Here is a 16,242-nt window from a genome sequence, read left to right on the forward strand (position 1 = left end):
TCTCAGTTCTAATGTAGGTTTTTTCCCCCTCACTCTACCCCTAGAAAAAAGAAAAGGATCCTTTAAAACTTTAATTATTCAGCATCCATCTATCCATCCTTTCTGTCTGCAAACATTATCCAGTCCATGCAGCTAACATTTCAAAACAAAAACTTAGAAAAAAATAATAATACTACAGCAAAGTTATCTTCTCCCCACCAAAAAAAGGAAACAGATGGCAGATTTTTTTTTAAAAAAAATGGCAACCCAAGAATTATAATAAAAGGAGTAAGCCAACAAAAATCAGTCAATGACCTATTGAAATAAAGCCATGACAAACTAGGGCGAAATGCATAAACAGGCCAAATAAATTGAAGGGGAACCTGAGTATACAGAGAAGGAAAATGGCAAGGGGAGATGAGAGAGTTAAAACCTTGAGGAACAGAAAAACTGAAAAAAAGGATGGGGTAATATTGGCAGGGATAAATAGATCAAGGAAGGAGAGAGCAAACCACTGTGCAAGGATGAAGTAATAATAATAATAATAATAATAATAATAATAATAATAATAATAATAATAATAATAATAATAATAATAATAATAATAATGTTGGAAGGGACCTTGGAGGTCATCTAGTCCAACCCCCTGCTCAGGCAGGAAACCTTATACCATTTCAGGCAAATGGCTGTCCAGTCTCTTCTTAAAAACCTCCAGTGTTGGAGCATTCACCACCTCTGGAGGCAGGTTGTTCCACTGGTTAATTGTTCTAACTGTCAGGAAGTTTCTCCTTAGTTCTAGGTTGCTTCTCTCCTTGACTAGTTTCCATCCGTTGCTTCTTGTCCTGCTTTCAGGTGCTTTGGAGAATAGCTTGACTACCTCTTCTTTGTGGTAGCCCCAGTCTGTCTGTCTGTCTGTCTGTCTGTCTGTCTGTCTGTCTGTCTGTCTGTCTGTCTGTCTGTCTGTCTGTCTGTCTGTCTGTCTATCTATCTATCTATCTATCTATCTATCTATCTATCTATCTATCTATCTATCTATCTATCTATCCCTACCTATATCTATCATCTATCTATCTATGCAGAGACACACATACACAAATATAGATATCAATCAGTAAATTGCATTATTTTTACATGTGTTCATTCCTAATTCCATGAATCCACTTTGTCTAGTTTCCATATTAATTTGCATATATGTTTGATTCTATGTAAATTTAGGCACACATTTTTCAACATAGGGTTGACATGCAATGCAAAATTCAGAACATATTTTCTCTTTCTCTTTCCTAAACATATTCTATCTTCAATTATGCATTTTCAAATGCATGATTAAGCCCAGAACACGACATTTGGGCAAAGTGCAAAATTTGATGGATAACTGATCCAATTCACACTTTTGTCTAGGGAAAATGGATTAACTTATTTTTTATAGAAATTCACACAGATTAAATTCTTCCTCCATTCCAGATGCAGTCAGATATTCATGAAGTGAGAAGGAAAATCAAAGAGGGATGGGATAAGACAGCATAACACTGAATTTGTGGCATTTTTACAAAAATCACTCAGCCCCTAACAGTACCTCTAAGACAGTCCATGAAATTCTATGGGCCTTTTCCCCAGATAAGAGCAATTGGCAAATCAGAATAGGAATGCCTGAGATTAAACAGTTCAAAAACTGTTTTACATGTTTACTGTTCAGGCGTGTAAAAAGCAGAACAGTGACTCACACATCTTACGTTGTATCTTCAAAGAACAATATGAAGAGCACCCACTAATGTCAAAAGGAGGTGAAGATGCCGTATATTGGATATGATGTTTTTATTAGCTCAAGCAGCATTGAGAAGTTCTTAAGTATGTGTTATCTGTTCACTATTAATTACACTCCCCCTTTAGTCTGACACTTTTACAGTGTTCCTAAAAAGCAACATTCGTTCTTCTGTCAGTTTTCTAGAGGTTTCTCAGAGGGTTTTTTTTAAAAAAAAATCTGGAATCACTCTTTCAGTGGGCAGGGGTAGTATAATTCACAATGTAATATATCTCTGCACCCAGTCCAGGGGAGAACCCTTTAATGAATTGTGAAATTAAAGAGGGGGGAAAAAGATCTGATTATTGTCTGTTTATTTTAAATGACCTACCATCTGAACCTGAACTTCTGAAATGGCCTGATGGAGAGAAATTTCCTTGCAAAATACATCTATTGGAATCTGGGTGCAAGTACAATATTATTTCATTGTCTCCAATAATATGCTTAACTTACTAGATTCATTCCAGATGATAATGAATAGGACAGATAACTAACCACCTGCCACTGACCTTAAATCTAGAACTTCCTCAAATCTGCATGCACATTGATCCAGAAGATATACATTCTACTGGAGGGCCAAGTATCTAAACTGGTTGAATAATGCTATTTCCCTGTTAACTCCACTCACTCAGTACAACAAACCTACCTTAACCCACTAGGTAAAGGGAACAAATGAGTTAGTAGAATTTAACAGCCACCCCCATCCACTAGGGGGATAAACATCCAAGGAGACCATATCCAGATCTTGGTTCAATCTAGAATGGTCCAGGCTATGATATAACCTTTTTAGCTTTTTGTGCCCTGTGTTAGAAGAACCTGCCTCTCAAAATCTATTACAAAAAGACAATTATACAAATTAATTTATGAGAAAAAATCAGAAGAAAATTGACATCAGTTGATTACAACAATAAAAACCGAATGATTCCCAAACATTTTGGTATATGATGACTTAAAATATAATTTACAAAGATGAATTGTCATATTTCTACAGTTGCTTATTTTACAACTTACTTTAGATCACAACAGATGCAGGGAACTGCTTTACACCAGGAATCCACAAGCCAGACCTGCTACCAAGGTGGCCAACAGAATCCAGTTGAGACAATTAATCAATGTATTGAAAACAAACCCCCTAAAAGTGATTGTATCCCAGCCAAGGTCTTTACAGGGATTGGTTGGTTCCTTGAAATCAACCTATCCTTCAGAAGCTGTGGATTCTCCAACACTGGAGCTATTTCAGAAGAAATTGGAGAGCCATTTGTCTGGAATGCTATAGGGTCTCCTGCATGGACAGGGGGTTGAACCTCCAAGGGTTAGGGTTCTTATACTGTTCTTACTGTCTGTCCTCTTTACATTTATAGGTAACCCTATTCATGTCCTACTTTATAAGAAAAGGCAAAAAGAAGACTCTATCAATCACCATCCATATTTGCCAAACATCTACCGGTATATGAAAATCTTTATAATTGCATAGAGGAGAACAGCATCTTAAGCATAAGAGCAAGCAAGGTTTAGACAGGGTAGATTTACAACTGATCATTTATGGTCTTATACCATCAGACAGAGAAATATACCCTTGATCTAAAAATCCCATTGCATGTTGCCTTTCCATACTTAAAATCACTCTTTGATTCTATTTCAAAAAAAAATAAAAATCTCTGGAAGAATTGACTCTCTTCCCACCTCCTACAGATGGAAGACTCCTTTTGCTAGTAGTTATTAGTCTTTGAAATAATACATGTCTAAAGGTTGGAAACAATGCTCAAGATCAACTAACTAATTCACTCCCCTTAATCCAGGCTGTTAAACAAGAAAGTGTCCTACCCCATCACTTTTTTAATTTTGACGTAACTTCAATAGTTCCATACCATAATAAGCTAGATTTTCATTACTCTAAACTGGCCTAGAGGCATAGCCTCTTTTATCCTGAGGATGTGGCTATCCTCTCATACTTGGTCATAGGGTTGAGGAGAGCTTTCAAAACACTTTCATACTAATGTGAATACCATATTGATAATTAACTACGAGAAAACAAAATATTTGACATGTCATGAAAGGAAAAGAGTACAATCAGACTATCAGTGTAACAACATTGATCAAGTAAAGTTTTTTTTTAAATCTGGGTATAATCTTTCATGAACCTGGAAGACAAGATGCCCATCTAGACTGCCTATTCCAAATGGCTCAGAGAAGCAATTTTCAGTACTGGGGAAGGCAGCATACTTCAGTCACCCTGAAATTTTATGAGACCAACATAATGGTCTTATATATTTTATTTATTGTATCGTTTGTCTCATGTCTTTGTGTTTTTGTTCTGCATTGACTGGCCATAGACATAATAAGGAATAAACAGACAATGTGAGACATGAGTGGTCCTTCATGCTCTCTGAGCTTGGTTGATTTTTGCAGAAATTTCATTACTCAAACTAGGTAACATCCGTAGCGCACTGATGATATTACCTAGTTAGGGTAATGAAATGTCTGCAAGAAAACAACCAAGCTCAGAGAGCACCAAGGACCTTTCATTTCAATCCTGAGCTACAAATATTCATCAGTAATGTGAGTTATGAACTGATAGTTTAGCTTGCTCAGGTAAAGTATACACATAGCATTCTTCACCAGTCCCAGTCCTCTCCTATTCAGCAGCTGACCAGACAGTAAAAAGAGAAAAAATACCTTTTGTGTACATCAGTTTTAGTGTGTTTCCCCAAACTATTTTCCCAATAGGTATTTACTGACTTCGATATGACCACCATCCACCTGTCCCTCGTGAAATGAAGTGTGGGAGAAAACGACACAGAAAACAATACAAGTTCCATCTTTTATTGTTCCATGGCTTAAAATTAAATGTTAATTGATTACCCCTGCCATCTTTGCTACAGCCAGTCAGACTGGATTTAGAATAGGCTTTCAGTGTTTAAATAAACAGCATTCTGTTTTCATCTGAAGCCCCAAGAGTGAATATTTCTTTTTCTTAGAAATCAGTAGTTTAAAAGGAAGCAAATATCTCCATGTCCACTGCAGGTAGCATTGAAATTAAAGAAATAAGGATTGGTATTGTCAATTTTGATTAATAGCTTTTCATTAATAAACATCCTGTTATTCATTTTCCACCTGCAGTTGCTGATGTTCCCTGGAATCAATTAACTCGTATAATTTGATTTATTTTTACAAAGACATTTTTGGATGTGCTGCACTGATGATAAAGCCTTCTGGGTTTGCCATTTTTGATTCAAAGCGAGATTGTTACCTAAGTGCTTTTTATTTCTAACGTTGTGAGAAAATGTGCCTTCAGGCAGTCTGGAATTAAAAGAATGAAAGAAAACTTGAAAACTTAAGACTGAATTCAGGGAGAAGTATCAGTTGCCTCCTGGGAGGCAGGGATTTCAGTTCTGCATAAACTCTGCCTTTTACTGTGTTGGAAATGACAAAAGTCAAGAATAAATAAGCTTTATGACTCTGTGGTCAAAGGAGGTAAAACCAGTTAATGATTTGGGCTCCTGGCGACAAATGAGACCATTCTTTTTTTTTTTTTAGCTTTTTGCAGTTTTTTAATTTATATTTATATTTATTTTTCCATTTCTTTCACAAACAAATCAACACATATACTGCAATACATAAATACATACTCATAAGTTTGGGTGCTGCTCGTCCATTTCCCCTTTCACTGTATCCACACTCCTTCTCTCTCTTTTCTCTTCTCTACCTTCTTTCTCCCTTTCTCCTTTCTTTCCTACTTCCCTCTTCATCCTCTCCTCTCCTCTTTCGCTCACCATTCCCCTCCCGTTTCTCCCCACTTCTCCTCCTCTTTTCCTCTAACCTTCCTACTTCCTTCCCCCTACTCTACTCTCTTCCCTCTCTCCTCTCCTTTCTTCCCTCCCATTCCTCTTCCGATACAATTCAGGGGTAATGTCCAAGCAGCTCCTCTCCTTAGATTTTCGATATCTACCATATATTAGGTATTATAACATTAATTTTCTATTACATCAATATTTCTATAAATCTGACCTTCACGGTATATACTTCTATAAATTTTATACTACCTCCAGTTATACTGTGTCACCTGGGTCTCCCTCCTTATCTCCTCATTTTTCTTCCATCTAAATTAGTTTTAGCCGTCTTTTAAGCATATTCTCTTTTTTCACCCACTCGTAAAATTTTCCCCAAATTTCATAATACTCTGACTCTGTCTTATCTTTAATTATCATTGTTAATCTATTCATTTCCGCACATTCCATTATTTTCCCGACCACCTCTTCTTCTGGAGGAGCTTTCAGTGCCTTCCAGTTTTGTGCAAACACAATCCTAGCTGCAGTGGTTATATGAATAATCAAATTTGTGTTCTCTTTGCTATATTTCTCTGATAAAATACCCAACAGGAATATTTCTGGTCTTAGTTCTATACATTGTTGTATCATCTTTTCTATCAATGATCTGATTATATTCCAACAGGTTTTAGCTTCTGCACACATCCACCACATATGATAGAAAGAGCCTGGTATTTGATGGCATTTCCAACATTTCATAGATCTGTCCTTAAACATTTTAGCTAGTCTTTCTGGAGACATATGCCATCTGTAGAACATCTTGTACGTATTTTCTTTATACCCTATCGCAGGGGTAGGCAACCTCGGCTCTTTTATGACTCATGGACTCAGGAATTCTGGGAGTTGAAGTCCATGAGTCATAAAAGAGCCAAGGTTGCCTACCCCTGCCCTATCGCCATTGTCAGTTTATAGTTTCTTTCCCATAATTGCTGCCATCTATCTAATTCAATCGTATATCCAAAGTTTCTCGACCATTTTATCATTGACTCCTTAACTTGTTCCTCCTCTAATTCCCTATATAGTAAGTAGCTATGCATTCTGAATAACCAATCAAACAGTGTAAGGAACAAATAGGTGAGATTTGCACACTGGGAGGAAGAAGGATTTTAAACACCCTTCGTTTGATTTACTTTTTACTTTACTCCCTTCAAATCAGTTCTTGAGTCTTGGTGAACAACATGAGACTTGTTACATGAAAAGGAGATGATCATAGGGGAAAGGGAAGTAGGGAAAATATTGTTTTCACTACTTATACATACATGTTGCCATGAGGTGGTTCCACAGCTGGTTGAAATCCAGTCCCTTTTGCTGAACCCTTGGATTCATCCCAAAGATCCCATTTTTCCTTCTGCAGAGCCAAAAGTGGACCCAGAAGAGACATTCTTTAGTCAATAGACACTGCTGTTTTTTCAGCTGTTTAATAGTTCAATTAATTAATTGAACAGAAGCATACTGTCAGAGTACTAAATAAAATCTTACCTAATTTTAACCTCACCTTTATCATCCAAGATAAACAATTCCAAAAGTTTGTCTCCATTAGTAATCAATCTCTAGATAAATCTTTATATTGCAATCTAGGTGATCTGGATTGACTTCACTCGTGCATTCATGTATATGTAAAAACTAATGCTCCTTGCCATCCAGTTGTATGTTCAGCCTCCATATGTGTTGGACAGTGGGCAGCAGTCTACCTCTCTCCTAGATTAATCAGTGACTAACAGCGTTGATCTGTTCATCAAGCAGCATCCTATATGCCAAGACCAAAGTAGGCAGAGTCCTATCACTACATTTGGTATAGCAGAGATTGGAGACACAGCACCTACATTAATCAGGGCATTCACTGTTCACTATGCTGGCATGTGTAAGTCTCTCCACTCAACGAAATGTGTATATCATATAGGCCACCATTTCACAAGAAGAGTTGCTTTGGTGAGTGAGATGGGTAGCACAAAAAGTTAACAAATAAATAAGATCACCACATCTATCAAGATTTTAGAATCCATGCATAAAATTACCCAATATTTTGGTTTATCATCCATTTTACCCTTTAGGCTACTAGCAAAAAAACAACAACACAACGATTTTGAAAACACTGATACATGCAAAATTGGTTATACTAAGAAAACTTGGGGTGGATAATAGAATGATTAACCAGACTGATCATCAGATACATGTGTATTCTTTTTCATGTAAGTTCTGAATGTCCCTGACTGTTATTAAGTTTTTTTGGGTCTTCAATGGCCTTTGCCTCCATTAACTTGCTTATTTAATATTATCGTTTTGTAGAGGCATGAATATTATCAGGTTATTTTCCAGTACATTTAGCATGGTTAAAGTATTAATATCAAGTTTATTCCCAATGAAGAAAACAAAGTCTTACTCCTACCAGCAGCCTGAACTATCAACAGTAACTTTAAAATTGATAGGAGATCCAATTCATTAGGATTGCCTGATGGCCATAATTTTCTTCCTTCTACATCATATTGGGTTGGCATGATTTCAAATGTTGATTCATTTTCTGGTGCATAATCATTTTAAGATTTGATTCCTGTACACCTGACATGTAGATAAACTTAGCCATGGTTTTGTTTATACTTGCTTGGATGACGTGGGAATGAGAGTGACTTCTGTAAGTAATTTTTGTTCCCATAAACAGAAATACTGATTTTAAAACTGAGTCAAATTATAGCAATAGTATTGTAAGGTGAGACAACTTCCACTACACACTGTAATTCTAGGATGCATGAATAATTTATTCTAACCTGTGCAATATAATAACCAATTAATTATCATTACATACACCACCCTACCCCAGTACTAGCTGGGAAAAGCTGGGCAAAACTAGCACTGCAAGACTGTGTGGTGTGCTCTCATTCCTGCTATGCTATTTCCCATGTTTCCACATTGCTATCTGTTCAGAGTATCCACACTGTAATTTTTCTAGTGGAGGGAGGGAGGGAGGGAGGGAGGGAGGGAGGGAGGGAGGGAGGAAGGAAGGAAGGAAGGAAGGAAGGAAGGAAGGAAGGAAGGAAGGAAGGAAGGAAGGAAGGAAGGAAGGAAGGAAGGAAGGAAGTCACTTGAGTCAATAATAGGTTTTTCTGCAGCTTGCTTTCATGGAACTTCTAACAGAATTAATTCAATGAGTTTCAGGAAGTATAATATATGCAAGCAGCCCAAAGTAATCAAGCGCAGTGCAAGTTCACAGGCCTTCTTAATCCAGCAATAATGGTAATAACCAGTATACTTCAATCAATTGTCCCTTCCCTTCAATTGTCCTTCAGCAGCAACAGTTGTTACGCTCTACTACATTCTCCTCCCACATCACTTCTCCACAATATTGCAGAGAGTGGCATAAAGGGCCACCATTAAAATTAACTAGACTAATATACTGTGACTGTTAGGTGGGGAGGGTAGAGGATAACTGGAACAAACAGGAAAGGTGCAGGAGATGTGAGCCTATATCTGAACGAGTATTTGGAGAAAATTATATGGCAGGAAAATGACATCACATATCACACCACATTGTTTCCATTCTGTTTCACTACTGCAGAGGACTTTTATGTGGTATTAGATGTGATTCTATTAGAATTGTTATAAAAGATTTTTTCTAATATGAAAGTGCAAGTCATTGTTTTTTTTTAATAAGGAATGCTAACTGCGGTTCTTTGCTTGGAAGATGTCATGTCTGAATGTATTTATTTATTTAATTTGTATTCTGCCTTTATTAGTTTTACAAATAACTCAAGGTTTGCGAACATAGCCATACACCTTCCTCCTCCTATTTTCTCCATAACACAACCCTGTGAGAGAACGATTCGCCTAGTTTACCCAGCTGACTTTCATGGCTAAGGCAAGAATTGAACTCACCGCCTCCTGTTTTCTAGCCTAGTGCCTTAACCCAGGGATCTCCAACCACCAGGCCATGGCTCACCTCCGGACCTTGAGCCCTTTGGAACTAGGCCACAGAACTGGTGGGCGAGTAGGCACATGTGCATCTCCACTTGTGCAAACAGCGGGCGAGTGCATGCGCATGTGCTCCATTTGCGTGAGCGATGGGCATGATTGCCTGCTGCTTGCTCAAAATGAGCTGCACACAAGAGAGCACACATCCACCACTCACATGGAAACATCCCCTCCTCCCCTCCCCGTCTGTCCGCAAATTCAAAGAGGTTGGGGGACTCTGCCTTAACCACTATACCAGGGGTGTCAAACTCGCCACGTCACAGGACGTGTCGCGACATATCGTGACTTTTTTCCCATTGCCGGAGCTGGGGTGGGCGCGGTTTTGGCATGACGCATCTGGCCCGTGGGCCGGCTGTTTGACACTCCTGCACTATACCAAACTGGCTCTTTATTTTTTTTTTATTTTAATTCCATTTATATCCCGCCCTTCTCCGAAGACTCAGGGCGGCTTACAAGCTTAGCAGTAGCCTTCATTCTATGTATATGCCTGCTTATTAGGGCTTTGTTGAGGACATTCTCAAAACAATAGTTTTGGTTTACAGAGTCAGAAATATTTTCAAGGAATCATTATTTTCTGTTTTAAATAATCCAGAGAAGCTTTTTCTGAGCCTGAAGTAAGTTTTTCTTTTTAAAAAAAATAGTCAAAGGATAAATTGTTGCTCAAAAAAGGATTGCACATTTTAATTAAATATATATATATTGCAAGCAGGTCAAAGTTAAAATTGAAGTTGTACTGAATTACTTTAGATTGCTGAGAATACAGTGATACTGCTAGACAATTTTCTATTTAAAAAGTCACATAAAAGAAGTTAGACCAAGAGACATTTTTTCCTGTGATTATTCATTTGTCTAATAAAGAAGCTTCACTTTCTAAAATTTTAATGACATTGAAAAACAGGTCTGCCAATTTTTAGGGGACTGTTTCAAGGTAAAGTTAAAAGTAGTTCAGTCCTACTGAAATCACTGGTATTTAGATTCATTCTTTAAGTCACATTGACCTCAACAGATGTGCTTTAAGTACATCTACATTTGGGATACACTTCTGCTGAGGAGTTAGAAATGGTAGGATAAATTGTGAGGTGTGCCCCCCCCCCCATAATCCATTATTTCTTTTCTTCATAAGGTTTACAGTAAGTTTGCTTGGAAAATGTAACTGCCTTTTTATACCAACTGCTGTTGATCTACCAGACACAGTTCAGAGTACTGATGATTATTAGTATTAGAAAGCCTACTTACTTGGCAATGGAGTGTCTTGAAATATTGATTGTATTGATGGTAATCTATTCAGGCGTTCTCTGTTAGAGTTATGCTTGGTACTTTCAACAAAATGGGAACTGATCAAGACAAATGTATGTATTCCTAAATTGAATTCCAGTTCAATTATAGAATTCCAAAACAACCCCCAAAACCTTTGCTGATGAAAATGAACACTTAGATAGGATTTTGTCTGCAACATCTGGAAAGTTGCACCTTGGAATTTGCATATTGCAAACATGCAAGGCAAATGGAATAAAATGCACACATCACAAACGCACACATACACCAAAAATGAAAAAACTGGTAAATTGTCTATCTCTATTCTGATTAGTAGATCAATGTTATTATTACTATCCTGCACAAAATAATCTATGGAGAATATGTTGTTTATTATAAAGATGCTATTTTTTAAGTAAGTAATATTTAAAGTAACTAATTATTACCTTGATTAGTGCCATATGGAGTTTATTTTTTTGTAACAGACACCAAAGATACAAGCATTAGAATGTATTTCAATAAATCTCCCCATTCGTATTCAACTAAAAAAACCACCCAACAACAACACTAAATTAAGACTTTGAATTTAGAGAATACGGCAAGCTTGAAATATGAGAAGCTTATATCATAAGATCATGCTCTGTGCATGACTACTATGCCCAGTACTACGATAGAGATCTTTCTGTAAGATATAAAACAGATGCTGTATCTTCTGCCATTTACTGAAAGTTCTGCAATATGTATTTCAAGATTTGGAGGAGAAGGTAGTCTTATTTGTATATATCTTCAAGGGAAGTCAACAGGTCATTCACATACAGGCAATTCTTTATAGCGTTTACAGTTTTCTGAAACCCAACAATATAATCAAGTGAAGCCATGGCATGACGTAGGTATTCGCCCATCATGAGGGTGGCTTGCTGCTGAGAGATCAAGGAGCACAAGAATGGATGCACCACCCATTTCCCTGTTCTACCAAAAGGCATCAATTGTGATCAGTGCTGTCTTCATAGTGTACACTGGCTCAAAACCGAACTGAAGCAAGACCAAATAATGCATACTTAGAATTATCCACAGTTGCTAATTTGCAATGCATATATTGTAGTGATGTTAATACAGGCAGGTATGTCAACAATATTTATGCCTAATTCTACCCAAATATACTGTATTTTGCCAGTAGTGAACATAGTCTAGATCAGGGGTCCCCAACTCCCCATCCATGGACCAGTACCAGGCCGCAGCTGTTGTGACTCAGGGCCAGCCTGTGGTTTCGGCAGCCGGCTCAGATGTGTCGGATGACTCAGATGAGGGGGAGGAGGACCGTGTGGGAGACGAACCGGTTGATGATGGCGTGGAGGCTTGGCAGAGTTCCCAGCCGGGGCCCTCTTCTCAGCTGCATGAGCCCGATAGTGAGGAAGATGATGACCCACAGCTGGCCCTGTTCAAGGACGCCCGACGCAGGAGGCAGTCGAGCAGGAACAAACAAAGAAAGAATGTGGGACTCCTCGGGAGGAGGCACAGGGAGACCACGCCCTGAGCTCTCTATAAAAGGAGTGTTTGGGGAGGGGCTGGTTGCTGAAAGCAACTTTTCCGCTTGAGAAGACAAGCTCTAGTGTTTTTGTTAACTGCGTAATTAAATCTTGGCAGATGCCTTTTAGCTTTGGACGCTCTCCAGTCTCTTCTTTCTGAATAGGGGTTGCCTTACTCAAGGCCAGAAGAGGGCTGGTTCAGAACAGCAGCATGCCAGCAACCGGTCTGCACAAACAAGCAAAGCCCCATCATGGGATGCAGGCAGAACACAAAACCACACACTCTCTGGTCTGTAGAAAAATCTTTTTCCATGGAACCGGTCCCTGGTGTCCAAAAGGTTGGAGACCTCTGGTCTAGATATTCTGATTTCAATAGAGACGGGGTAAGAGAGATTACACCCAAAATATCAGATGTACATTCTAGATTTGTATGCATTTGTCATTTATCAGTGATGAAAGAATATTCTTTAACAGAATGTAATTCTTCTCAATTTATACCCTCTTGTGCACTCCCAGAAGGTTGAGGGATCCTTGGGATTGGTAGTTGGGGAAAACAAAGAAAAATCCAGTTTTTCACCTGAAGGATTCTCAGTTCAGTAAATCACAGCAAACTTGCTGCACTTCCATGAACTCACAACACAGCAAGTAAGAGAAGACATTGGGGATACACATCTTTTGACCTTTCATGGCCTCATCGTGAAGGATGATCAATTGAAAACACAAAGGCTTCATTTAAACCATTCCATTCTAAAACTGCCATTTCATTATTCATCTACTTCAGAGCACCTAAAGGATGCAGAAACTGAAACATTTTGCATTTAGTCTTGCATTTTATTCTAATAGACATATGGAGTGCCACAAAACTTGACTCTATGCTGTCTAATATCTGGTCTATGAAACTGCTGAGAAAGGTCATCTGTCAGGTTACTGTAGGTTCAAGACTTGTTCTTGACCCCGCAATCATCAACTTGGTCCTTGCTCCTGCACTGGCTCTGAAGGACTTTGGATGGCTTTGGGAATTCTCCTAGATCAGGGGTGTCAAACTGCCGGTCAGTGGGCCAGATGTGTCATGGTGAAACCATGCCCACCCCATTGCCAGCAATGGCAAAAAAGTCGTGATATGTCACAACACATCACATGACATTGCGAGTTTGACACCCCTGTCCTAGATTCACAGCTTCTACATCATTAATACGTAAAGACTATGGTTAGGAAGCTCTTTGTTCAGCTTTGGTTGGTGCACCCATTAATGCACTTCAGTTCTTTAAAAAGCATATTGCAATACCCCAAAGCATTTCACCATACACTAACATCGTGTGTAATTCCTAAAGTATTAAGAGGAAAGAAAAAGAAAACTTGGGGATGAAAAATTCTGGTTTTGCAAACCCATAAGCAGCTTCACATAAAGATGGAATACAACAACAAAGAATTATATGGGAGGGTTCTGATCCTTGCTAAGCAGAAATTATTTTTGTCTTAATTCTGTCATCTTGGATCCAAAATATTAAGAACATCCCTCTCCCATTTCTATTTAATTCTCTCTAACATTTAAACAAAAAGCCAGGGTGTAATTAAAGTATCAATGGAAAAATAGCAGTATGGCCATAGTCCATGTTTTGATTATCTTTTCTTTCCTTCCTTTTTACCAATAGGATAGCAGCCAAGGAGAACACGAATCTTATGTCACCCCAGAGTTTAGGAATTGTTTTTGGACCAACTCTCCTTCGACCTGAAAAAGAGACAGGCTCCATGGCGATCCACATGCTGTATCAAAACCAGTTGATTGAGCTGATGCTAAGTGAATACACCAAGATCTTCAGCTCTGACTGACAGACCGAGAATGTTGCTGAATATGTTCACATCTGTCTTGATACCTAATATTTTTACATTTCTGTAAACATCTTTTTGAAATATTTCTTTTTCTTTCTAGTGACAGATGCCTCATTTGATGAAAACTTACTGATGGTTTTGTCTTTACATTTCCAAACATTGAAATAAAAATATATTGTCAACATTTGCTTATATGTACTCTGAATTAACTCTTTAAACAACTCAGTCTTTGCCAGTACATTTTGCCTTTTGTGAATGTCTTTGTTTATAGCCAAGGGTTGACTATACCCCTGGATCTGGCAGGTTAGATAGTTGAAAGCCTTGACCTCAAGAGGCCATTGATAAATATCAGACCCATTTGTAACAAAGTACTGGTTGTAGATGAGTGAGAGGACCTGGCATGTACTATCAGGTTGAGCGTGAGTGGGAATACTGTCCTCTTTGGGTATTCTTTCCCAAATTTCACATCTGTCAGTAGCCCTGACTCCAAGGCAAAGGAACCAAAATGGTAATGATTCTTCAGTATACTGTTGGCAGTGGTTGGGGGTTGTGCTCTACACAATGTGCTCTACATATTTGAGGTTGGGCTGTAGGGTCAAGCTAGGGAATCTGCCTAGGAGAATTCCTTTATGAGCTCTTGGATTTCCTTGATAAGTTGATATTGGCTATTAGTACTAGAGGACTTAAGCCTCAGTACCCTGGGGAGATCTGAGAAGAGTCAGGAATTCATTGTCTCTATGGCAAGAATGAACTGGCCTTGATGATGACTCGTAAAGTCATTATTTAGAACTGGGCTTCATATCATAATTGTCATTTCAAGATCTGGAAATCGAGGACATTGCAATTAGTTCTTTACTAGTGATCAGATCACTTCTTTTCTGATTGAGGACTGGATTATGTTCAAATGCCACAAGCAAACTCCATCAAGCTTGGAGGAACAGTTAAAATCACCTACCTCAGATAGGTGGTTTGGATGTTCAGCCAGGTATGTTCCCTGTAATCTAGCTGGTGATGCTAACCATTTCTGGAATTCAAAGGTAGTCAGGACTCTAGATGTCACACATGGTTGTCCCAACTGGCCTTTTTTTCCTATCTACTGATGCTGGAGTAGTTCTTGGTTTACTGAGGAGTTCCACAAATGGAAATGTGAGAAAAGATGCTAGGAGAACCAATGATGGAGTACTAAAAGTGAACTTAACAAAATATGGTAACAGCTAACATTTTATCTTACATCAGGGCAGTAAGAAGTATCAATATTTCTTTACCATAATCACATCAGTATAGATTTGAGCCCCAGTAGCTTTCGTTGAGTATCCCACTCCATTTAGGGAGGGAGATGATTATCAGGAGGATCAATCTATAGACTGTATCAAGATTGAAATTAATTGCTGAATTTCAGTGCTTTGAGTACAACTCTGCACCAATGGCCAAAGTAACACACTGCTCATTTTAAGTTGCCATCTCTTTTGTAAAGTGTTATGGTTTCCTTAGTTTGTTGTGCTGTGTAGGTTTTTCCCCAATTAATATTATGCTCCCAGAGCTGTTTTATTAGTGAACTATATTAAGTTCTTTCAAACAAAAACTTTTTCTAAAAGCTTTTTGAATATCTTTAGGATTATTTGGCTAGATGTGAATCAATTTATACATTGATAGTTTTAGTTGTCATGGATAAACAATAGGATAATAAATCATTTTATTTCTGAATGTATGGTTTCAGCTATAACGTCCCCTGCCATATTTTGTAAAAGTATTCTTCAACAAAATGTAGACTTCCATTTGACAGCTTTTTAATCAAGTTCAAAGAGAATAAATAACATTAATCCAGTGTGCTAAAAGACTCTGCCTGCTTATCAATTTGTTCATAAAATGAAAAATAGCACGTGAAAATGCAGGATTAGAACAGTTTTCTTGAGAAATTAAAAAACAAACATAGGATTAATGCCAACTTTTGCTGCATATGAAAGATACATCTTGTGTCATATTTAATATTCAGGAATAACAGCATCATTACTGAGGACCATTTTATAGCCTGTTAATGTTATTCTGTAAAGTGATCATCAAG

The 16,242-nt window shown here is 38.0% G+C and overlaps 1 protein-coding gene across 1 annotated transcript in view; it reads left to right on the forward strand.

Annotated features, from left to right (window-relative positions):
* Positions 1–14,358, forward strand: part of ARHGAP15 (Rho GTPase activating protein 15) — a 485,392-nt gene extending 471,034 nt beyond the window's left edge. The window contains exon 14 of the mRNA XM_081336568.1: positions 14,003–14,358. Within this exon, the coding sequence (XP_081192694.1) occupies positions 14,003–14,180 (178 nt within the window). The 3' untranslated portion in view covers positions 14,181–14,358. The remainder of the gene's footprint in view (positions 1–14,002) is intronic.
* The last annotated feature ends 1,884 nt before the right edge of the window (positions 14,359–16,242 follow it).

Source organism: Vipera berus (genome assembly GCF_964194415.1).
Source record: "Vipera berus genome assembly, chromosome: 1".
Lineage (NCBI taxonomy): Eukaryota > Metazoa > Chordata > Lepidosauria > Squamata > Viperidae > Vipera > Vipera berus.